We start from the raw sequence: 24,515 nt of genomic DNA, 5'->3' as shown, positions 1-24,515 counted from the left end.
GAATGCTCAGTTTAGTTAGTATAGCTACCAACGACGGCGGTTTCTTGTAATGATAAATTGTTTCTCCATCATTAGAACATTTAGCAGGGAGTGAATGAGATTGATTGACAGCGCTAAGAGCGTCCTACTGGTTCTGATTGGTTGTTTTTGGTCAGAACGGTGCATTACTTTAGCAAACAATAGTAGTTGAGAGAGGAGGTGGAGGAGATTGATTCCACAGATTATCTGTCTCATAGCAAACCGTCATAACATGGTGACAACTTTAACAAATATGGAGATACACTCAAAAAACTGTAACAGTAGTTGCACAGGGGGAGCCCAATTTAATTTTTTGTCATGGGGCCCAAGATTCGTGGCTGCGCCCCTGGGTGGTCATAATGTACTGCCTGATCCCTACCTTGATCAGCAGCGGGTCCCGCAGCATCGACTCTCTGAAGACGCCCAGCCGCGGTGATGCAATCATACCTGTGACGTCAGAGGAGGAAGCAGATTGTAATGAAACAGGTCAGGGGCACGTCGGTAATAACACTATTATTATTAATAATATTAATGATGATAATACTGTAAGGAGCCCAATGCCGGTTCTAGAGGTTCTTCAGAGAGAACCGGGCCAAACTGAACCGAACTCTCTGCAGAATCCTGAAGAACCGGAACTATGACCGCCGCAGGTAGAAACAGCCGGAAATGGCTCCAAACTCACTTGAATTATTTATTATTATTATTATTATTATTATTATTTATTATTGTGTCAAAATATCAGTAGAGACTTTGGGACAATGAAATGATGCCGGAAGTCACGAAACGGAAGGAGAGCAAACTGATAAAACAGTTAAAGAGTCTTTACTGCTGCGGAGGAGGCCGAAGTTACTGCACAGTGTTAATAATTCAGATAAAAACTGATTAAATAGAGGACTCTTGGCAGAACATTTGCATTGATAAATATAAAATTTAGCTAGAGTTAAAAATAGATTAATTAAAATGTGTTATTCTTAGCAGGGCAGACAAAGAAGGTGACAAACTACTGAGGATCAGAGACTGAAAATAACTCACTTGAGTTCATCTGAGCTTCGTCCCTGCGACTGCCGTCGTTAGTTGGATGGTTGTCATGGTAACGGGACGCGGAACGTGGTTTTTTTTTTTTAAATTTTAATTAGATTCCAAAAACAATTTGACAACACACACGTCTCAATAGTAAGCTGCAATTCAACAAGATGGACTCAGCAGAAAATAAATAAAAAAAATGAAGAATCTTTGAAAACGCAAATCAAGAAAACCGACAGGACTCGGTACCAGTGTGAATTTCAATTCTTAAATCATTACAGAGGAATAAAGTCTGGCCTTCTGACGAAACGTTTATTATTAATAATACCATTATTTAAATATAATTAATCCACTTTGAAAACAGGTGACATTTCTAACGTGGCGTCAGGAGAAAGCAGCCTTCAGAACCGACTGAACCTGGAGACACCTGAGCACGTCCCCTTTCCAGCCTCCAGGGGGCGGCAGCTAGCTTGCCGCATTCAGAAACTGTCGGAAAAAACGAATCTAATGAGATCAAATTAAGACAGCAGTGACGAAGCATCGTGTGTAAAGCTGACCATTAAGCTAAGAGGAAGAGAGAACCTCACTTCCTGGTGACTCTTCTTCCACATTCAATTCAGTTTATTTATGTTAAAGTTATGTCGCAACCAGAACCACCGAAAACTGCTCCAACCCAGCTGGTTTCCGAACAGAGGAACCACTTCCGAGTTCCGCGAACGCAACACACCTGATACGTCAGCTTTGCGTCACATGAAAAAGATCGTTTATTGAGACATATGAACGACTTTGAGCTGAAACAAACAAAAAGCCCTCAAAACTCTCCATCTTCACCTGAGGACGAGAAGAATCGCGAGATGTTTCTGATTCTGACTCTCAGTTCGGGATTCTCGGATTAAGGAAGTTACAAACAGTTACCAGTGGATACAGAGCAATAAAATATTAACAGGCAGATTTTCTTGGGACTAGTTTGTTGTTGATGAGATTCTACTTACTGAGGTTCACCTCTTAGACATAGGTATCACCATAACAACCAGAGGAGTTTAATCAGTGTAGCTTTTATTTAACGCAGATATTGATGAAAGCTTTGTCGCTTCTGCTCCTGCAGTTCGAGGTTGTTTCGTCTCCAGTAAACACATCAGAGTAAGACCTCTGCGCGCTCCCCCCCTCTTTGCAGCCTCAGAAGCTAGTGCCGCTGCGCTCATGTCTCCCCGGATCCAGCAACCGGTTCTGTTCAGAAACTTTCCGGATCCCTGACGGCCCAGCAAAGATGTTCCGGCTGTGGCTCCAGGCGGCGGGGCTCCTGTGGCTGTGCGGCGGCTCTGTGGGCGGCTCTGGGCGGCTGTACTCGGAGGAGGATCCGCTGGTGATCCTGGGCAGCAGCAGCCTGAAGCCCACCGTCACCAACTCCTCCTCGGCCTGGCTGGTCCAGTTCTACTCCTCCTGGTGCGGACATTGCATCCAGTACTCCAGCACATGGAAGGCTCTGGCTCAGGACGTGAAAGGTACCGGTCCACAATGCTCGGTCTGTTGTTCCGTTGGGAGCAGCTGCACCAGACTCCATTCAGAATTCCCTTTCATAAACTTTCCGTTAATCGTGGAAACAGCAGCAGGTGTTAAGTTAAAACCGGTCCAGACCCGAACTGAGAAGCAGGTGCGGACCAGTTCGGCATCTTTTAATTTAAATTTGACGATTATTTCAAATAAAATTCTGTCTTTGTTCAGCTGGCTTCAAACAGCGGCTATTTTGTTTTTACTGGAGTTCAGAGCTTAAAACTAAAGTTTTTCTAAGAGGTTTTGATAGGAACAGTTTTAGCTGACGCTAACCACGTGACCACAGTGTTGGTTAACCCGCTGCTGGTTATGGTGACCAACTGGGAGGGAAATCAGCTTTAACCAACTGTTAGCTAGCTCCGGTGAGCTAACAGGTGCTCAGAGTTTCCGGTCTTGTACGAAATTCTGCCCTCCTGTGTCGGAAGCGGGCACTGCAGCCAGAGAGGCGGGTCCGTTCATTTTCTGATCGATTTCTCGGTAAAACAACTCTGATAATCACGTTGTAACATTCAGTTTAATCGGCAGCTGCTGTTTAAAAAAGAAGAAATAACAAAATTGTAAAATAAACAAACGAGGTAAGAGGCAGCGGCCCCTCTGAGGGAACCAGAAACCAGCTGCCCTGCTGATGGTCCTCCGCCAGGAGCCCAGCTAAAACTGTTCCTATGAGAACCGGCTGGTTGCAGACCTGCTGTCAGGGTCAAAGGTCAGCAGATAGACCAAGCCATCTGCTGAACAATGTGGGCCTGCTGGTTTCTCGGTGTTGTTGGGAATAAATAGTTCTGTGTTTTCCTCTCTCTCAGCTGCTTGCTCTTATATACACGCACTATGCAAAGCTCAGGTTAAAGGAAGTGACATGCCAGGGAACGCCCTCTTTAGGGCGGAGCTTAGAGGAACCAGAAGCTGTTTTCTTATAAGGAGATGTGCTAATGGACTAGCGCTGCATTTTGGTCTAAATAAATGAGATTCATAAATTCAACTCGCTGACTCTCATCAACATGACGATCCTAAACGGAGAAAGAACAGGAACACAGAGGCTCTGGTTCTGCTCGGGAATTTAAAATCTGTTGCCTCATGCATAAAAGACTGCGCAGTTTTCGCACTAAAACTTAGAAAAGTGCGGCGCACAAAAAAATGGGATGCTTCAAGCTGCACGTAGCCGACCAGACTTCCGGTGGATGCGGAGCAAGATGGCAGCGTAAGATCGAGCTCCCTTGTCGAATTAACAAAAAATGGAAGAAAGCGGTGACTCGAAGCAGCTCCAGGCCGTGTTGGAGGGGCTAAACAATATCACGGCGGAAATTCGGGACTTCATAAAGGAGGTGAAGGAGAATCTCACAAAATTCAAAGACGAGTTCAAAGAGGAGGTGAAGCGAGAATTTATGGGCTTTAAAGAAGAAATTAAGAGAAAAGTGGCACAGAATGATGCGGAAATACAGAAACAACAAGAGGACATGACTGAGGCGCCGCATAGCAGAGCTGGAGGAGTGGGAAGCGAAGGACGCCATTCTGAGTCTCTTAAAACAGCAGAGAAAACTACAAGAGAAGCTAAAGGAAGTGGAAGGACACGGCAGGCGCTGCAACATGAGAATTTACAACGTGGCTGAACAAGACGGCGAATTAGTCCAAGAAATGGTGGAGAAGCTTCTGCACCGTGAGCTGGCCCTACCGGCCGGGACCGGGCTGCAGGTCCAGCCTCGGAAAGAAACCTCCACCCGAAGCTAATCCCAGGTCCATAGTGGTTAATTTTCTTAAATACTAAACCAAAGAAGAAATCCTGACAAAAGCATGGAAAAAGAAAATCCAAGTCGAGGGGAAGCGGATATTTTTCGACCATGATTATCCCACCGAGGTAATAGAAAAACGCAAATCCTACTCCGAGATTAAAAAGGCTCTGAAAGACCGAAAGATCCGCGTCCAGACGCCAGTGACTAAAATACGGATTCACTGGTCGGATGGGATCAAGATTTACAACAACGCGGAGGAAACTGCGATAGACATGAGGGGACGAGGGCTGGAGATGGAGAGCAAGAACGACACCGGACCTTCACCTGAGGAGAGGATCCAGACGGCGGTGCCCTGGCAGGGGATGGACGGCAGGACCCCCCTGCGGGCCCTGGTCGGAGCGCGGCCAGCCGAGCGAGGGAACGGCTGCAGGAGTTTCAAAGATGAGGACATTGAGGACGCGGAGGGAATGCGGACATAAATTGCTCATTAAAGAAGGTTCAAACATCGCCTGCTTTCAAGTTAAAAACGTAATGATTTTGAAGGGCAATCGTTTTGTTATAATCCCCCATCCCCCTATAGTCTTCTCTAAAGTTTGACTAAATAACGACAGGGAGACCCACCAAACAAGGGACTGTTGGACTCACCTAGCAGGTCGGGTAAACCCAATGAAGGTTTGCCCAAAACCACTAGGAGGGGGGTTATAAAAGGATACCCCCTCCCTTTCCAGCAGGGGGCCATAATCCCCTCTTGGATTATGGCCCACATTCAGTCGGGAGTTCAGATTTTGTGCTAGTTTAGTTTTGGTTCATAGTTTAAGTGGAGAGGATGAGATTCAAACCAAGATATACAAACAATGTCTAAGGTTATTACTGTGGTATCACTGAATGTTAATGGTCTAAATAATATCAAAAAGAGAGAGAAGGTCTTAAATAAATTTAGAAAAGAAAAAGTACAAGTTATTCTCTTACAGGAGACACCTATCGGAAAAAGGACATGAAAAGTGCAAAAAAATGAGGGTATGGAAAGTCATTTTCCTCCTCATTTGGAGAAAGGCATAAACGAGGAGTTATGACATTGATCTCAAATAGTATAAAGTTTGAATTGTTGGAGGAAATTGGGGATAAAGACGGAAGATACTTAATGATAAGGGGCAAATTGGAAAATCAGTTAATCACACTATTCAATGTATATGCTCCTCCAGAAAGTGACAAAGTACTCTTTAAGAAAATATTTGATCTCATTAACTTGGAAGCAGAGGGAATATTGATATGTAGCGGGACTTTAATGTCGTGAGAAATTATAGGATGGATACTACAAGCATTAAAAAGAGTAAAAAACAAATCAGTAGGTACATGAACACCATGATGTCAGAAATGGCAATTCTAGATGTGTGGAGAGAATTTCACCCCTTAGACCAGTGGTTTCCAAACTATTTCTGGGCCCCTTGTGCTATTTGGCCAGACAGCTATTTGGCTTACAAATAGCTGTCTGGTTGAGCGATGTGTGTGAGCGAAGGGGGGGGTTCTTAGAGACTCCCTGTTATACTCAGCCCCGGCTCCAGACGTACAGGGGGGGAATCAACTTTTTGGGGGCAAAATGAATCGTAGCTGAACACAAACAACACCAGCAGCCTACAGGCTACTAGTTAACAAGCTTAAGGTTCTGTATTGATGTTAGCTAGTCATCTTTAGCTAACATTACCTGCATCCAGCAGCTTTACTCACCACGGTTAGTTTGGAGGGAAAAACTGTGAAAAGTTCTTTGCGTTTTGCTGGTTTGCTGCCGTGATTCTAACACAAACCTACGTAGCTCCGCCCAGCAGCAGCAGGTCTCCTTCACAGGTGGAAACCCAGCGAGCGTCGTAGCCCTCATGTTGCGTTTAAAGGCGGCTCGGAAAAACAGGTTACAACATGTTAACAACGGATTAAACAGTTTTAACTGCTGATAAAAGTGACAGAGGACACAAATATGGGAAGTGTGGAAGCCTCTACTGTATCACATTGACAGGAATAACAGAGAGTTGGCCATTCTAAGGTAAAAACCCAGTTTTTTTGTTTTCATCCAGACGGCTTCCTGTGCCCCCCCTGCAATGGCACGGCGCCCCACAGTTTGGGAACCTCTGCCTTAGATCAAGATTGTACTCATTATTCAAAACCACATGGTGTTTATTCCAGAATTGACTATATACTAATGAATAAGAGAGAACTACACAGAGTGAAAGAGTGAAGGATTGGAGTATCAGACGTTTCCGATCATAACACCATCTATCTTAAGATCCATCTGAACAGCAAAGAGAACGGTACTTTATGTATTAAATAGCATAATATAATATTAAATAGCAAGGGTCGAGTTAGCGAAGTAAAAGAGGAGATAATCCGATATAGAGGAAAATGATAATGGAATAGGGTTAGGGTAGATCCAGTAATTCCATGAGACGCCCTGAAGGCTGTAAAACGGGGGAAATGATTTCTTACACAGCATTTATGAAAAAAGCAAGATTATAAATGTACAATAAACAAATAAGGAAGCTGAGAGATTTAGAACAACAACATAAACAAACAAATGACCCAGACGTATTTAATCTGATTAAAGAAACCAGGAAAGAAATGGATGAGAGTTTATGGGAGGAGGTAGAAAAGAAGGCCAGATTTACTAAACGAACGTACTACTCGGGAGTCCGAAAGCTACAAAACATTTGGCTAGGCACATTAAGAAACAACAAACAATAGGCAGCACACATAAAATAAGAGAGCCACCAACTAATACAATTTTATATGAACAAGAAGAAATACAAAGAACATTTGAGCAATACTACAAAAATCTATATGCACAACCGCCATCGGCAGGGGAAGAGGAGGTGAGAAACTTTTTGGATAAATTGGATTTACCAGCAATAGGCACAAAACAAAATGCGACACTGACTTCTCAAATTACAGAGGAAGAGATTATAAAGGCAATCGGCAGGACTAAAACAGAAAAGTCACCAGGGTCAGATGGTCAATGGGCTTCTTTTTTATAAAACCTTTAAAGAAGAATTAACACCAGTTACATGACTCGTTTAACTAAAGTCTCAGGACGGCAAGATGCCTCCTTCTTGGAAGGAAGCCATTATTTCCATAATCCCAAAGGAAGGCAAAGACCAAGAATACTGCCACAACTATCGACCGATATCGGTCCTAAATGTAGACTATAAACTGTTTTCCTCCATCATAGCTAAAAGAATGGAAAATTTAATGCAGGATTGATGAGGATCAGACTGGTTTTATTAAAGAAAGACAAACACAAGACAATATAAGGAGAACTCTAAATATCATAGATCATCTGCAAGGTAGAGGGGAGGGGGCAGTTCTGATAAGTATAGATGCAGAAAAGGCCTTCGACAGTGTCAATTGTATAAGGTTTTAGAAAGATTTGGATTTAATGGGACATTTATAAATTGTATTAAATCAATTTATCAGGAGCAAGGATTAAAATAAATGGCAATCTGTCAGGAAGATTTACTCTGGAGAGGAACGAGGCAGGGATGCTGCGTCTCACCGAGTCTCTGCATCGTTTATAGAGCCACTAGCTCAGGTGGTTAGACAGGAAGAGGAAATAAAAGGGGTGGAGATAGGAGGGGAAGAACATAAAATAGGGCTGTTTGCAGATGACATTCTGATTTATCTGAAAAACCCAAATGAATTTTTTTTAAAACATTGAGTTTGCTTGAGGATTATGGGAAATTTTCTGGATACAAATTTAATGTGTAAAAAACACAGATCCTAACAATAAATTACTCCCCACACCAGAAAATAAGGGATACCTACAAACTTAAGTGGAATGAGAAATATATAAAATATTTGGGGGTAAACATAACCAAAACAATTGACAAACTCTATGATGCAAATTATTTAGAAATAAACCACAATATCAAGAAGGACCTGGGGCGATGGGTGGACATGGATCTCAGCTCTAGAGTGGAGATAATTAAAATAAATATTTTACCACGACTGCTACACCAGTTTCAGTCCCTGCCACTGACTATTCCGCAAAAACAATTTGTAGAATGGGACAGATGGATTTCAAGGTTTATATGGAACGGGAAGAAACCCAGGGTCAGATATAAACCTCCCCAGAGGAGCTCTGGGTTTACCAGCCCTAAAAGAAAATTTCTGGGCCGCACAAATTAGACCTCTGGTATGTTGGTGCAATGATGAGTATGTTTCAAAATGGAAGAATCTGGAAATGGGTAGGAAAGACATAGAAGCTAGAAATTTAATGGCACATAAAAAAACTCTTATGCAAATTAAGCAACAAGCTAGATTCAATAACTAAAACTACAATAGAAATATGGAACACAGTAATTGATCATTATAAATTAGAGAAGGAAACAAGGAGTTTGAGCTGGTTTGCTTGGGACCCAAGGTTCAAACCAGGAATTTATAAGTTTCAAACAGTGAGATGAAGGTATTACAGCAATGTGTAAACTGGCTGAAAGGGGCAAACTGCTGAGCTTTAATAGCTTAAAGGAAAAATATGAACTGGAGGATCAAGACCAGTATAGATACCTGCAAATAAAAGATTATTATGAGAAAGAGATAAAAACCAGCGTAAGTAAAATAGAGATATTTCATGAGGCCTATGAGGGAAATAAATTCTGAGTTATTTCAGCACTGTACCAGGGATGGCAGGCAGGGAGACATCTACTATGTACATTAAGGAAAAATGGGAAGATGAACTGAAGGAACACATAAGAGAGCAGGAATGGTTAAAAATCTGTAAAGTGCAGTGCACAGCCACCTGCTCCCGTGTGTGGAGGGAATTTAATTGGAAAAACATGATTAGATTTTCCATAACCCCAAAGATCAGGACCAGGATGGTCTCCAGTTCACAGCCATGCTGGAGACTCTGTGGTCAGACTGATGTAGGCCACACACACATTCTGGTCCTGTCAAAAGCTAACCACATACTGGCATAATGTTTGTCTCATTTTGAAAAACATATTGGGGTATGGAATACCCAGATCATGTAAAACACTCTGCCTGGGCTGCCTCACACACGACGTCATTCAAAAGGATGATGAATATCTGATAAAAATATGACTTTATGGTATAGACAAGATCCGCCTACGGTGGCTGAGCGGTGGCTGAGCGGTGGCTGAGCGGTGTGGAGGAGAAAATCACACGTAGACTGAGACTGCAGGAGGACCAGTTTGTTGTAAAATGGGAAAATGGAGCGATTAGAGCTGTAAGGAGGATGCCACTTTTATAACCAGTTAAATATGGACATGGATGTTTAACATTGTATATGAAGATGAATTATTGATGCCTCTCCACTGAATCTGTTCAGAAACGTTCAATAAAAAATAAGTATAAAAAAAACACGCATGCACCTTTCCTTTATTAATCCTAATTTGCCTGTCGCCTCCATAAATACAAATGAATGTAAATAAATACCCGGAAGTCTGTCGCCACGTGAGGCAGTAACCATGGCAACGGCCTGGTTTGTAGAAGTATGAGTATTTCTAACAATAATAATTATATATTTTATTTAAAAGGTGCTTTGAGGGCATATAATGTCACCTCACAAAAATAAAATACATTTTAAAGAAAAAAAAATCCAAATTAATAAAATAAAACAAAGAGATCTAAGTACCTGAACAGCAGCAGTTCAGCCGGGATTTAAAGAGACAGAGAGTCAGAGGGCCTTTGGGGGAAACTGGACGTTTATTAGTAGAATCGTGTGAATAAGTTGTACATTTACAGAATAAAGATGCTTTATGTCCATAAAGCTTTATGTTCACAAAGCGGGAGGCTGGATGACTGCAGCTGGACCGGTACCGGTACCGCTCGGCTCTGTCTTTAAGTTCTGCTCAGAGCCCCAGGATGATCAGTCTGGATGAATCACCATCAGATCAATATGATCTCTGATCAATCCTCCCTCGGTTCTCCATCAGAGCCAAAGCTCCACATTACGGCTCACCTGGATGCAGCTACTGATATCCGTGTGACTGCAGACACACCTGGATCACCTTAAATAATCAAACCTGTTGATTAGTTTTACTCAGCAGGTTGGAGTTAATCTGCTGAGCCTGTTTCCTGTTTTCAGTGAGAATGAAATGACCCCATAGATGCATTTCGGCTCACAGATCAATGTGTTACATCTCTGAGACACAAACTGAGGAAAAGTGCCATTTACATTAGAGCGAGGTTTTCACATGCTCTTATTTTCTTTATTTTGTGTTCGTGTTAGCTTATTGTCTGAGGATGAATGGGTTCAGTTTAGGGCTGAAACGATTCCTCGAATGATTCGAGTACCTCGATTACTAAAATTCCTCGAGGAAAATTTACCTGCCTCGAAGCTTCGTTAATTTATGTTTTATTAGTTAGCGCACCGTGTTCCGGCCGGGACTTCATTTGCGTTGCGCGGAGCTCTCACTTCCGCCTGAGTTGTTGACAAAAGCTAAGTCTCAGCGGCATAAAGTCCAATCTTCAAGATTGGCCCGTGGGGATTTTATTGATTGATGATAATGCCCGACTTTTTATCGTTTTTGGGGAACCAATAAGCATCCTTAAAATGACTGGGAGAATGCCTGGAGTACGGCAGCATTTCTCCTCCGGGGCTGCTGGTTGAAAGCGAACGGCGGGAAGAGCGCTGAGGTGAGCGGATAGCCTGAACAGGGCGGGCGGCTGAGTAGCTGATGCTTACCGTGTAAATGTAGCTTTACCGACGAACCGCACAATACATTTCATATCCCGGTCTGAAGAAACGGGTGGCGGAGCGCATCGTACATGGCTGGTAGATGAGTTTCTGAGTGTGACCAGTGAAAGTGTCGTAAATATCCCGTATTGCTTCCCCCCGTGTTCGTCCCCCGGTCTAACGGTTCGTCAGTCCGCTGGTCTATTTCCTCCCCTCCACCCCATGTTCGTTCATTCGCCCTCTCCTCCCACTCCAGGCGGCATTTCCCGTATTTTCAAACCCAAAGCGTGACAGGTTAGGTGGCAAGGTGAGTTTAATTAATCTATTAAACTCACTGAAGATGAATACATAAACTAAAAGCTGGATTGTAGACATTTTTATAAGCATATTTGTGAGCCTGCCTCTTTGTTATTAAATTCAATATAATTTCAGATTTTTCTATAACTTTTCTTCTGGTTAACTTAGAAAGTGAGCTATTATTGTTACAGGTTAGTTTTCTAAACTACAAAAAAGCAACTGTTAGGGATGCTCAAATATGAAAAATTGGACTGATACTGATATCTGATAGTAACACCGGTATTATGCCAGATTTACCAGTATTTCATTTTATAATGTTTTTTAATCCGATTACTCGATTAATCGTAAGAATAATCGGTAGATTACTCGATTACTAAAATATTCGTTTACAACAGCCCTAGTTCAGTTTCATCGTTTAAACAATAAAATGTTAAAATCATGAAAAAAACATCGGTTTGGTGCTTCTTGGTCTAAATAACTGAATGTAGTCAGACTTCAGTGATTTTAGGTGAGTTTTGACGCTTTGTGGTTTGATATTGTCCACAGTAAAAGTTTGTGTGGCTGCTGCACATTTTCACCCAGCGAAAAAGTCTGTGTATATTTACGCTAACTTTGACACAACGTTCATTTTTATACATGCTTTATGTTTGAGGCCCCAGAACTACCTGGTAGAATAAAGCAGCAGCGGAGCCGATCCGAACATCCAGGTCATCGCTGAGGTTCTGAAACAGAATCATTGCAGACGGTCTGTCGGACTGTGAAACGGGTCAGCGGATGGACTGGTGATTTTACCAGAACCCAGCCGGACTTTGGGAGGATTCAGCTAAACCAGTTCAGTATAGTCAAAGTAAAGCCTGGCAGCCGCAAGGCTTCCACTGTGCTTCAGGAAGCAGTGCATTCTGGGTACAAAGTGAAAGCTATGGGTGAGGACAGGAAGTGGAACTGCGAAGTTTGCCCCCTTCACAATAAGAGCAGGAATATGAACGTCAAACTATTGAAAGTTTTAAACAGTCGACAACCAAAACTTCAACAGAGACGTTGAACTTTATTCAGCCAAACCTTTATAAATTCAGTTGGGGGAAGCTAAGTGCACTAAATAGTGCTAAAATGCTAAGCTAACTATTAGCTCTACTACTAGAGAAGTGGGTGGGGTATGAATGCTATTGCAGAAAAATACTAAATGTTGACTAAAAAAATAGCTAAAAAATGAGTTAAAATGGAATAAAAATGAGTGTGAACAGAGTAGTGGAAGAATTTCTCACTGATTTTTAGTCAATGGGGCACATGACTTGGAAGCTATTGAAGAAAACATTAGATTATTTAATATTAAAATTATTTGAAATATTGAATATTTGTGTCAGTTGGTCACAAGGCCAGATATCTATTAACATTTATTTGGCAGGAGTGTTTGGTTCGGAAATGTATTGACGCCCCTAAGTGAACCTCCGAGCCTGAGGAGGGAGCTGGAGAACGGCTGGCCGACATGAGCGTTCATCAATCGGATCCACCTAGAGCTGAACGCCGCTCACCCCACGGAGCGCCGACATCCAACATCCGACATCCATCATCCGACATCCATCATCCAACATCCATCGTCCAACATCCATCGTCCAACATCCATCATCAATCATCCAACATCCATCATCAATCATCCGACATCCATCATCTGACATCCATCATCCGACATCCAACATCCATCGTCCAACATCCATCACCCATGATTAATCATCCAACATCCATCGTCCAACATCCATCGTCCAACATCCATCGTCCAACATCCATCGTCCAACATCCATCATCAATCATCCAACATCCATCATCCGACATCCATCATCAATTATCCGACATCCATCATCCGACATCCATCATCCGACATCCAACATCCATCGTCCATCGTCCAACATCCATCACCCATGATTAATCATCCGACATCCATCATCCAACATCCATCATCAATCATCCAACATCCATCGTCCAAAATCTATCATCTAACATCCAGTGCATTGCAACCAGAGAGGCAGTCCGACCATTTTCACGGCGCTTCTGATCGATTTCTCAGTAAAAACGACTCATCTAATCATGTCAACGTTGTAACTTTCAGTTTAATCAGCAACTGCTGTTTAAAGAAGCAATAATAAAAGTGTAAAATAAATAAACAAGGTTTTCTTACACCGTTTTGTGTTGTTTCCTTAATCGCCAAGAGAATCGGTCTTTTTCCCACTTTTGTCACTGAAGCCTGACAAATTAGTGAGTGACCAAACACGGTTTACAACACATTGTGTGTATCTATGATTTTTCATTGGCAATATAAGAGGATGGAATCTGCTGATGGCTGGACACAAAAAATTAAGACGGGAAAATCTTCTATGTAAAATATGACTGATGACCGGATTAAGAACATTTCTAGTACACTACATGCAATTGAGAACTTGGAAGCAGTTGCTCTTTATTTACCAAAGTTATGAGGGGAAGTTGGAAAGGATGCATATTTCAGCTGCTTGAAATAATGTGTTCCTACTCCATAACCAGCAAGTCTAACTCCGTTTATTCCTCTTATCAACAATAAATCTTATTTGGTAACATTTCCTCTTCATTTGCCAAAGTTATGAGAGGGGAAACAAATATTTCAGCTGCTAATCAGTAATTTTCTCAGGGGATTATAGTTTTGCACAAGACCGGTCTTGAGTACTACAACACTAAAAATAGCAGCTATTCAGTCAAAAGGACTGAAAAACCTGCAATCAGTACAATAATATTTAACAGTAAGGCTCTCACCCATAAATTATACAGGAGTCAAATAAATCTCACAACACAGAAATCAAATAATGTCAAGAAGAAAAGGAAACAATCATTAAAGTCAAAAGCATCAAAATAAACAATCATGAGTTACGGAATCAAGACTAATGCTGGCTCTGATTGGCTCGCTGATTAATGCTTTCTCTGATTGGTTGTTTCTGATCATGCTGAGTAATTCTGAAGGGAGGAGGCAGAGGAGATCAGCTGCAGGCTGTGAAGTGAAATACAGGTGATTGGTTTTGGTGATCAGCAACAAGAGAAAGTGATCAGCGATCAATGATCATACACTTTTTCACGGAAATCGTATGATTATGACCAGCAGCCGATCGGCTCACATCTAGAGATATGATGTGTGAAACGATGAAGAGGAAATGAAAGCTTCAGTTCTGATGGTTCTGATCTTACCTGTCAAGTCTCCCGTTTTGGTTGGGAAACTACCATTTTTTACCCCCCTTTCCTGCTGTACTCCCCTAAATATCCCAGATTGTGCCACCTCTCTCTCGTTAGTTGCTCTCCCAGGTTTTATGTGTGGTATACAATACCCTCCCTCAGTTCTTACATTAGTCCCCCAGTCCTATTACGTTACTCTATGTCCCCCCCCCACACACCCTGGATATATCCCCTATTCTGTAGACCAAAACTTGACAGGTATGGTTCTGATTGGTTCTGATTCTGTCTCAGATTGGCATGAGGCCATCGCTGTGGCCGTGTTGGACTGCGCTCAGGAGGAAAACTTTGAGGTCTGCAAAGAGTTCAGCATCAAGTTCTACCCAACATTCAAGGTACTAGTCCCGTTACTACCTGTTGCCCTCTGCTGGCCCCGTCCCGTTACTACCTGTTGCCCTCTGCTGGCCCAGTCCCGTTACTACCTGTTGCCCTCTGCTGGCCCAGTCCCGTAACTACCTGTTGCCCCCTGCTGGCCCAGTCCCGTTACTACCTGTTGCCCTCTGCTGGCCCCGTCCCGTAACTACCTGTTGCCCTCTGCTGGCCCCGTCCCGTAACTACCTGTTGCCCCCTGCTGGCCCAGTCCCGTTACTACCTGTTGCCCTCTGCTGGCCCAGTCCCGTAACTACCTGTTGCCCCCTGCTGGCCCAGTCCCGTTACTACCCGTTGCCCTCTGCTGGCCCAGTCCCGTAACTACATGTTGCCCCCTGCTGGCCCAGTCCCGTAACTACCTGTTGCCCCCTGCTGGCCCAGTCCCGTTACTACCTGTTGCCCTCTGCTGGCCCAGTCCCGTAACTACCTGTTGCCCCCTGCTGGCCCAGTCCCGTTACTACCCGTTGCCCTCTGCTGGCCCCGTCCCGTAACTACCTGTTGCCCCCTGTTGGCCCAGTCCCGTAACTACCTGTTGCCCCCTGCTGGCCCCATCCCATTACTACCTGTGGCCCCCTGCTGGCCCAGTCCCGTAACTACTTGTTGCCCCCTGCTGGCCCCGTCCCGTTACTACCTGTTGCCCTCTGCTGGCCCCGTCCCATAACTACCTGTTGCCCCCTGCTGGCCCCGTCCTGTAACTATCTGTTGCCCCCTGCTGGCCCCGTCCCATTACTACCTGTGGCCCCCTACTGGCCCAGTCCCGTTACTACCTGTTGCCCTCTACTGGCCCTGTCCCGTAACTACCTGTTGCCCCCTGCTGGCCCCGTCCCGTTACTACCTGTTGCCCTCTGCTGGCCCCGTCCCGTAACTACCTGTTGCCCCCTGTTGGCCCAGTCCCGTTACTACCTGTTGCCCTCTGCTGGCCCAGTCCCGTAACTACCTGTTGCCCTCTGCTGGCCCCGTCCCATTACTACCTGTTGCCCCCTGCTGGCCCCGTCCCGTTACTACCTGTTGCCCTCTGCTGGCCCCGTCCCGTAACTACCTGTTGCCCCCTGTTGGCCCAGTCCCGTTACTACCTGTTGCCCCCTGCTGGCCCCGTCCCATTACTACCTGTTGCCCTCTGCTGGCCCAGTCCCGTTACTACCTGTTGCCCCCTGCTGGCCCCGTCCCATTACTACCTGTTGCCCTCTGCTGGCCCCGTCCCGTTACTACCTGTTGCCCTCTGCTGGCCCCGTCCCATTACTACCTGTGGCCCCCTACTGGCCCAGTCCCGTTACTACCTGTTGCCCTCTACTGGCCCCGTCCCGTAACTACCTCTTGCCCCCTGCTGGCCCAGTCCCGTAACTACTTGTTGCCCCCTGCTGGCCCCGTCCCGTTACTACCTGTGGCCCCCTACTGGCCCCGTCCCGTAACTACCTCTTGCCCCCTGCTGGGCCAGTCCCGTAAGTACCTGTTGCTCCCTGCTGGCCCCGTCCCATTACTACCTGTGGCCCCCTACTGGCCCCGTCCCGTAACTACCTCTTGCCCCCTGCTGGGCCAGTCCCGTAAGTACCTGTTGCCCCCTGCTGGCCCCGTCCCATTACTACCTGTTGCCCCCTGCTGGCCCACCCTGTAATTACCTCCTGTGTTTTTTCTGCAGTTCTTTGTGGCTCACAGCTCAGCGGCGGACAAAGGGACGATCTACAGAGGTGAGACTCATTCAGGCCTTTGATCCTTTATGATTCTGTTTGGAAGTATAAACTTGTTGCTGTTTAATCTGTTAAATCGAAAACGGTGAATAAAGATTTTTGATGAGCGCTATGGTTGATCACACTAGCAGGAAGAAGAGCTGTTTGGAACGCTTTAGCATCCAGCTTCACCTTAGTTTAACTAGCATTTAACATTCTAGAAAACTGGACATAATTTCAGGATTATCATCACCGAGTGGCAGGAAGGGTCAGGAAAATACAAGCAGACAAGCTCAGTATTATCAACCGGATCAAAGTCTCACAGTTGAATCCATGCTAGCATATCCCTGACCAGAGCGTACTGCGAAACGGACCGGACCCGGAGCCTATGCCGGCCGGACCGGAGCGTACCGCAGAGCACAGTTGGATCAGTTTTAATTCTGATCCAATCCCAAATTTTCTCCCAGGATGTTTTTGCTCAGAGTGATGATGGTTCCGATCCGGTTAAACATCCAGAACCTTCTGGGCGTAACCAGTTTGGTTCCGTCTCCCTCTGCTGGAGGACTTCCTAGTTTCTGTCCAATCAGAGCAGGGAGACACGCCCATTCTCTTTCCCTCCCAGTGGCTTTGGTTCTGATTGGCTCTGGACAAATTCGACAAAGAAGTTCTGTTGAACCCGTCCAATTGGGTCAGTGGTCCTGTGGGCTCTTCCCACACCCCGGTAAAGGAGGGAATCACTATGGAAACCACTTTGTTGCTGAAGTCCGGTTGGTCGGGTTCTTGTTGTCAGAACCGGTTCTGTGTCCCTCCAGGAGCTGACCGGGAGGTCCGATCCGTCCGGCAGCTGATGGTCAACATCCTGCAGAACCACAGCAGAACAGACCGGCCCCAGAGCTGCCCTCCGCTGGAGCCCTACAAGTACCAGAACCAGAACCGGACCTCTGGCCCGCTTCACTCGCTTCACTGCTAACCTCTCTCTCTGTCCAGCGCTGCTCAGCTGCTGCCCCTGCTGGGTCAAAGGTCGGACCACTACACGGCCATCATCGTGGAGGAGGCGGGGTCGTTTGTTGGCCGGGAGGTGAGGAAGAGGAGAAGGAGGAAGATCTGAGCTGCTTCCTGTTTCCTGGTTCAACCTGCAGGCAGGAAGCAACTTCTTGTGGTTCCTCCTGACCTCTGACCTCATCCTGCGTTCAGGTGATCCTGGACCTGCTACAGTTCTCAGGCGTTGAAGTGAGGAGAGCTCTGGCCTCTGACCTCCCCCTGCTGGACGTCCTGAACATGGCCGCCTTCCCCTCCGTTTACCTGCTGCACCCCAACGGCTCGCATGCCCCTCTGCACAGGTGAGAGAGGGAGGCTGAATTGTGGGCCAACCTTTGACCTGTTGCTCCCAGAGCTGCTCTAAACTAGCAGTTAGGACTGACATGAATGTGTCTGGAGCCAGCGTGATCTCTAGCATGCGTGACCTCTAGCATGCGTGACCTCTACCGTGACCTCTAGCGTGACCTCTAGCGTGTGTGACCTCCAGCATGACCTCCAGTGTGACCTCTAGCGTGACCTCCAGTGTGACCTCCAGCGTGACATCTAGCGTGACCTCCAGTGTGACCTCTAGCGTGTGTGACCTCCAGCATGACCTCCAGTGTGACCTCTAGCGTCAACTCCAGCGTGACCTCCAGTGTGACCTCCAGTGTGACCTCCAGCGTGACCTCTAGCTGAGGTTTCAATCCAGTTAACCTGTAAAGTTTTTCCATCTAACAGATCACAGTTTCTTTAAATCTCCGATGCTTTAGGCCGGCAGGTCGTCCTGCCTTAGTGATGTGATGTGTTTATTAGCTTACACAGAGAAACGTTTGAATTATGGGTGTTGAACCTAGCTCTGACCCCTGACCTCCTGACCTCTTCGTCCTGCAGCGAGAAGCCGCTCCGGTTCTTCTTCTCCTCCCTGCTGCGGAGCCTCCCAGGCGTGCAGCGCCGCAGCAGTTCCGAGGTGGCCCAGACGGGGGCGCTGCAGGATGGAGGGACTTCGGAGCCGTGGCGGGACTTTGACAGGTGAGGGTCCGGTCTGCGGTTGCGACCTGACGCCCCGCCGGGACCGGCTGAATGCTGCGTGTCGCCGCAGGTCCCAGGTGTACACAGCCGACCTGGAGTCGGCGCTGCACTACCTGCTGCGGGTGGAGCTGGCTGCCCACGGCACGCTGGAGGGGGCGGAGCTAAAGGTCTTCAAGGACTTTGTCACTCTGGTTGCCAAGGTAACGGCTGAAAGCAGAACCTAATTTAGATTAGTGCTTTAGCATTAATGCAGCAAGCTTTTCTGCTATTGATTCCCACCATTGGTGCTAAGATAATCAGAACCGATTTAATGGGTCTGGTCCTGCTGGATCTGCAGAATCTTGAATACGGTCGGATATTCTTTGGTTGTCGACCCCCGCTGACTGTTTTCTCCCGTAGCTCTATCCAGTTGGAGGCTCCGTGGCGAAGCTCATGGAGACGCTCTCTGATTGGCTGCTCAGTCTGCCACTGCAGCAGATCCCCTACCAGGCCGTCCTGGACCTGGTGGACAACAAGATGAAGGTGAATCTCACACACACATACACACACACACACCAAGACTTCCAACAAACAGAGAATGCCGAAGCCCCATTTTAAGCCCTGACCCTGTCAGAACCTTTGACAAGGTCAACGTGACAGGAAGTTGTCGATGGCACCTTCCTGTCATGTTAAAACGAGGAAGTGGGGGCATCTGGAGACCCAGAGTCAGTGGTCAGATGTCAGAAATAAGGATTGTTTCCTTTTTCCCATAGTTATTCATTTGGGCTACAACATGGCCGGCCGCTGGCTAACCACAGTGGTCACAACATAAGGCTGGAGCACCACCATGGGAATCCCATTAAGTCCCTTTAAGCGCCGGGCCAGAGTCTCGCCTAACGTCCCGTGTTCTTATCGGGGCAAATCGCTAGGCTAATGCTAACCATGCTAACAGACTGCATCACTCTCCTTACCTGTACACCTAACCAGTAGGGGGCAGCAGAAGGTTCTCACTTTTCACCAGGACCCGACATGTGGGTTGAACTGGTGCTTCTGGGTCTCATTATGCATATATACAAGAACACAGGCAGAGAGGTGACTTTCTGTTTTCTGTGCAGATCTCTGGCGTGTTCCTGGGAGCGGAGCTTCGCTGGGTTGGCTGCCAGGGCAGCAGGCTGGGGCTGCGGGGCTACCCGTGTTCACTGTGGACGCTGTTCCACGTCCTGACGGTCCAGCACGATGCAGCGCCCGCCGCGCTGGACGGCTCAGGTACGACAGGCAGAGACCCCGAGGTCGCAGCCCAGGTGTGTGTCCTTACTGTGTGTGAACACCACGCAGGTCTGGAGGGCGAGGCGGCGCCGGTGCTGCAGGTGATGCGCCGCTACATCCGGACGTTCTTCGGATGTAAAGAGTGCGGTCGTCACTTTGAGCAGGCGGCGGCTGCCAGCATGGACCAGGTGACGAGCGGAGAGGACGAAGTCCTGTGGCTATGGAACCAGCACAACCGGGTCAACACCAGGCTGGCAGGTGGGCCAGGGAGGGACGGGGCCAGGGACCTGCAGGGGCCACTGAGCTGACTGAATCACCTCGTTTCAGTCAGCTCAGTGGCTGAAACACTCGATTTACAGAGAGAATAACTCAGAGCTTCTTTGCTTCATCAGATCAGTGATCCAATGATCAGGTTCTGTTCAGAGGTTCTGGTCCAGAAACAGTCAGGTCAGAATTTAAAGCAGGAATTTTGGAGCCATCCAGGTTTTAAAATCTGTAGTCTACTAACAGGCTAGATTAACCTGGATTATAGATAAATCTGAATATCATCAGCAGAAACTCAGTAAAGCGGATCGGGCCGAGCCCAGAACCTGGCTGGACTCCACCAGCAGCCCTGGAGAGTTCTGGTCCAGGAAGTGAGGATGAGTTCTGGAGGCGCTGATGGTTTTACCTCAGAGAGAATCCCATGACCTCCTTCCTGCTGACTGAACAGTTTACCAAAAAACAGATGAAGTGGTTTTGGAAGCCGCCATCTTGATTCTGGCTCCACTCAGTGAAGGAAGCTTTTCAGGCGGCCATCTTGTTTTCTGGGTTCTAGGGTTTCATGTTGTTTCCATCTTTGTTCCTCCTTCATCTCGCCCTCCTCTTCCTCCCCTCCAGGGTCTCTGAGTGACGACCCGGTCTCCCCCAAAGCGCCGTGGCCAAGCCCCGCCCTCTGCCCCGCCTGCCACGAGGAGAGCAACGGTGTCCACGTCTGGAACCAGGCCAACGTCCTCGCCTTCCTTCGCCGCCACTACGGCGCGTCCAACCTGAACCCCAGGTACTCCCTGACCTCCCCACGCCTCCCTGCCGGTGCCGGTCCGGCTCAGACCAGACGGCCTCAGGAGGAACGCCCAGCTGCTGGAGGGGAGAGGAAGGGAGAGGATCAGGTGGAGCTCCGACCCATCCAGCCGGGTCCGAGGCGGGGGGAGCAGGCGGTTCTGATCCAAGGAGAGGGCGGGTTCTGGATTCTGGGACTGGGCTTCACCAGCGTGGACATGAGCCTCTGCGTGGTTCTGTACGGCAGCTCCTGCCTCTTCCTCATGCTGCTCTTCTTCTTCTTCAAAGTCCGGTCCAGGAGGTGGAAGCTGCGCCACGCCCGGCTCCACGTCTGACCTGCAGCTGGTCTGAACCAGGACTCTGACTGGGTCAGAACCGCTGCTTCCTGTCCCTGGTTGACTTTCCTGTGCGATTCTGAAAGGAAGCATCTCCGACAGAACAGATCCATTGAACTGGTCAGCGTTTTTTATCAGAACCGGGTCAGCTGGACCAGGTCATATCGGCACTGGACAGTGATTTAAGATGCTGTACCTATTTCTGTTTTTATTTATTTTACAGTGTGAAAAGTTTTGACCCTGAACTGGGCCATGAACCAGACTCAGAACCGGGCCATGAACTGGGCTCTGAACCAGGTTTTTTTCCTGGACCAGTGGACGCGATGAGAAACCAGTATCTGAATCTGAACCAGACTGGAGTTTGAGTTCTCTTTGTGACAAATGTTGGGCCTGCTGATGAACTCAAACTCCAGTCTTTGGATGGGGACCAGTGGAACAGGTGAAGACTGAGGAGTTGGACCTCCATGAAGAGCTCGGTTTGTAGAACCAGGACTGGATTGAAGCGTGGTTTCGATCTGGTCCAGTTAAGACTGGTTCTGAGTCAGGGTCCGATCACAGCAGGAAAACCAGAATATGTGTGTCAGGTGATGAAGCTGCTTCCATCTGCTCTGTTCTGATGCCCTCTGGTGGTCAAACATGAAGCTCTCACAAACTGTTAACATTAATAGACTCCCGGTTGATGTTTGATGTTCAACTGAGGTTTATTTCTGACCTGCTCTCATCTAGGTGGCGTGTTTGAGTCGGTCAGGTGTTTCTGCAGTGTTTTACTCATTGATGTTTCTCAGTGACTCCCTCTGGTGTTTCTTGCTGTGAATTTGTTTAAATCAGATTGTGTTTTTCTGATTATTTGCAATCTTTGTTAATGTGTGAATAAATCTTGTTGCTGCAGCTCTGAGTCATGTTTAAACCTCAGAACAGAGTCAATGTAAAGTTGCCTTGGGTCAAAGTTCAACACTTTTATTTATTTATTGTATGAAACTGTTTAACTGCCAGAGCTTGGAGATAAAATGAGAAATGTGCTGTTTGATCAGACCTGAACTCCCCATGGACCTTCACGCTGATCCATCATGGCTGCTGTTGGACTGAAATTTCTCTGGCTTCCTTTCCTTTTGCTGATCATCTGTCATGGACTAAATACTCCGTAAAACATGCCTTATTACTGTGCATTCAGTTAAAATAATAGTTATTTTCAATCTAAGTACTAGAGGTTCAGGTTACTGACACCCTAATAATGCCGTTGCCATGAACAAACTTTGGCATGATTTTGTAAATTATGATAATTTAATGCAAAGTTGGCATTTTTTTTATGGACTTTCAATGCAACTTTTAGAGCAACTTTGCATTAAAAGTGTCATTATTTACCGAATGACACTTCATGACAACAGTCAGAAACAAGTCATAAAGACTTCTTCATGTTCATGTCAGGTGTTATGTTATGTTTATGACAGTGTCATGTCAGTCTTATGCACACCCCTTCAAATAAAGTGTTACCCAAACTTTTATTGTAATTACATCAGAATTAAAATTTTTGTTAGTTACATACATTTTAATGCATTACACTTTTAACATAAGCTAAGTGCTCTTTTTTTCCACTCGGTTCTGAGCGGAACCTTTGTTCTCTTGTGTTTCTAGTAAGACTGTTAATCTGACGCACAGCTACATCCGCTAACAGCAGCAATGAAGCGGCTTTTCTCTGTAAATTTCTGCTTCTAAGCAATCCAATTGTAAAATACTATTGTGTTCAAGTTGTGCAAAAAGGAGTTATGCTATCAGTGAAACTTTGCTAACCTAAAATAGCATCTCAATGCCAGACATGTAGCAGCTAAACACTTCTATCAGTTCCTGAAGAACAGCTTAAAAACTACGAATGTCTCTGATTATAGCTGGTTATTCAGTAATTTAGCAGCAAAGAGGGGCTTGGAATTGAAAATGTTGATTTTGTTGATAAAATGCGATAAACATTTTAATCCAGTCCCACTTTTGGTTAACATAATGAGGAGATTTTTGCTTTCTGGTTAATTTCTGACTGATATACATTATTTCATCAGTTTGTTACATGTTGGGTTGATGTGTTTTAAAGAATTTTTTTCTCTTCCTGCTCTGGATGAAGGCGGCCATGTTGGATTCATGTTAATCCATGTTTCTGTCTCTCCTTCTGCCCTCTCTGCTTAATCTTCTGGATTCTCTCTTATCCTCTGAACTGTAGATCAAGGATCTGGTCAGATTGGTCAAAGGAGAGCCCTCTGGCCCCAGTGGGGCCCATCCTGACCCGGTGGGGACCATGCAGCTGGAAACCGCTTCCCCCTGACTTTGGGTGAGAACCAGAACCTCCGGACAGCGACCTGTCCTCAGGAACACTGCAGCCGGTCCAGATGCTTCCACCAGACCTGAACCACAATCTGGTGGTGCAACAGATTATTCTGTTCCATCAGAACCGCACCGTGTGACTCCCCCCAGAACCTGAACCGGTCCAGTTCTGGGTTCTGGACCAGCACATTCCAGCTGGTCCAGAACCCAGAACTGGACCGGTTCAGGTTCTGGGGGGAGTCACAGTTTAAGTGTCTTTCTGGGGATCGTTTGGGTCGATCTGGACCTCTGATCTGATTCTGGTCCATAGGATTTTCCTCCCGAAACTGAAACGTCCTCAATGTGAAACAATGTCGTCAGCAGGAAGTTATAGAGCAACACACACACACCTACAGTAAGCGTCCTCATTAAGCCTCTACCATCCATCTCCTTGATGCTACTGAGACGTTTAGATTCAGACCCTCAGACAGGATGTCTCATGTTAGAAACAGGTGTGTGTGTTCAGTGTGTGTGTGTGTTCAGTGTGTGTGGCTGGCACACAGGCGCAGTATGCACGCTATGTACTCGGCATGCCAACTCAGCCTCGGCACTGCAATGCAGCGCTGTGCATTTGGCCAAGTCATGCCACACTCTCACACACCCACACACACACTGACTGACACGCACACACGTGCACTGATCTCTGTGAGACAACATGTGTTGTGTGTGTGTGTGTGTTCGGAGTGTGTTTCCGGTTGATTGTCAACCTTGCAGTGTTTGGGTCTCTGCAGCGGCGAGCTGCGATGTCTCTCAGCCTCTGCAGGGCAGTTAGCCGCATTAGCTCCCTGCTTGTCCTCAGATGACTCCTCCTCCTCCTCCTCTTCCTCCTCGGCTGTCTGCTGTATCCCTGCCTTCCCCCTCCTCCTCCTCCACTCCTGTGACACACCAGACGATGCATTGACTGAGCGGAGGAGAAGAAGAAAACCTCTCCCAGCCT

The 24,515-nt window shown here is 46.5% G+C and overlaps 2 protein-coding genes across 3 annotated transcripts in view; one reads left to right on the top strand and one right to left on the bottom strand.

The window, feature by feature from the left end:
• Positions 1 to 2,167, bottom strand: part of cfap77 (cilia and flagella associated protein 77) — a 30,175-nt gene extending 28,008 nt beyond the window's left edge. Inside the window, exons 1-2 of one of the 2 annotated variants that reach the window (XM_088008538.1) lie at positions 2,034 to 2,167; positions 398 to 465 (exon numbers count right to left, since the gene is read on the bottom strand). In XM_088008538.1, the coding sequence (XP_087864664.1) occupies positions 398 to 463 (66 nt within the window). In that variant the 5' untranslated portion in view covers positions 464 to 465; positions 2,034 to 2,167. Of the gene's footprint in view, positions 1 to 397; positions 466 to 1,050 lie in introns of both variants that reach the window. The other variant, XM_088008537.1, reaches the window with a different exon arrangement.
• qsox2 (quiescin Q6 sulfhydryl oxidase 2) lies at positions 2,112 to 22,728 on the top strand. Its single transcript, XM_088008536.1, has 12 exons — positions 2,112 to 2,543; positions 14,770 to 14,870; positions 16,541 to 16,589; positions 17,381 to 17,486; positions 17,556 to 17,646; positions 17,763 to 17,908; positions 18,477 to 18,614; positions 18,685 to 18,814; positions 19,014 to 19,136; positions 19,709 to 19,859; positions 19,929 to 20,117; positions 20,739 to 22,728. Exons 1-12 carry the CDS (start codon positions 2,309 to 2,311, stop codon positions 21,230 to 21,232), a joined length of 1,953 nt encoding a protein of 650 aa, XP_087864662.1. The 5' UTR covers positions 2,112 to 2,308; the 3' UTR covers positions 21,233 to 22,728.
• Positions 22,729 to 24,515: the final 1,787 nt, after the last annotated feature.

The sequence above is a fragment of the Poecilia mexicana genome, unplaced genomic scaffold (assembly GCF_051168715.1).
Source record: "Poecilia mexicana isolate PSO_F unplaced genomic scaffold, ASM5116871v1 scaffold_9, whole genome shotgun sequence".
NCBI classification, from domain to species: Eukaryota; Metazoa; Chordata; class Actinopteri; order Cyprinodontiformes; family Poeciliidae; genus Poecilia; species Poecilia mexicana.
Note: the sequence above shows the minus strand (reverse complement) of the source record. Positions and strands in the feature narration are given on the sequence as shown.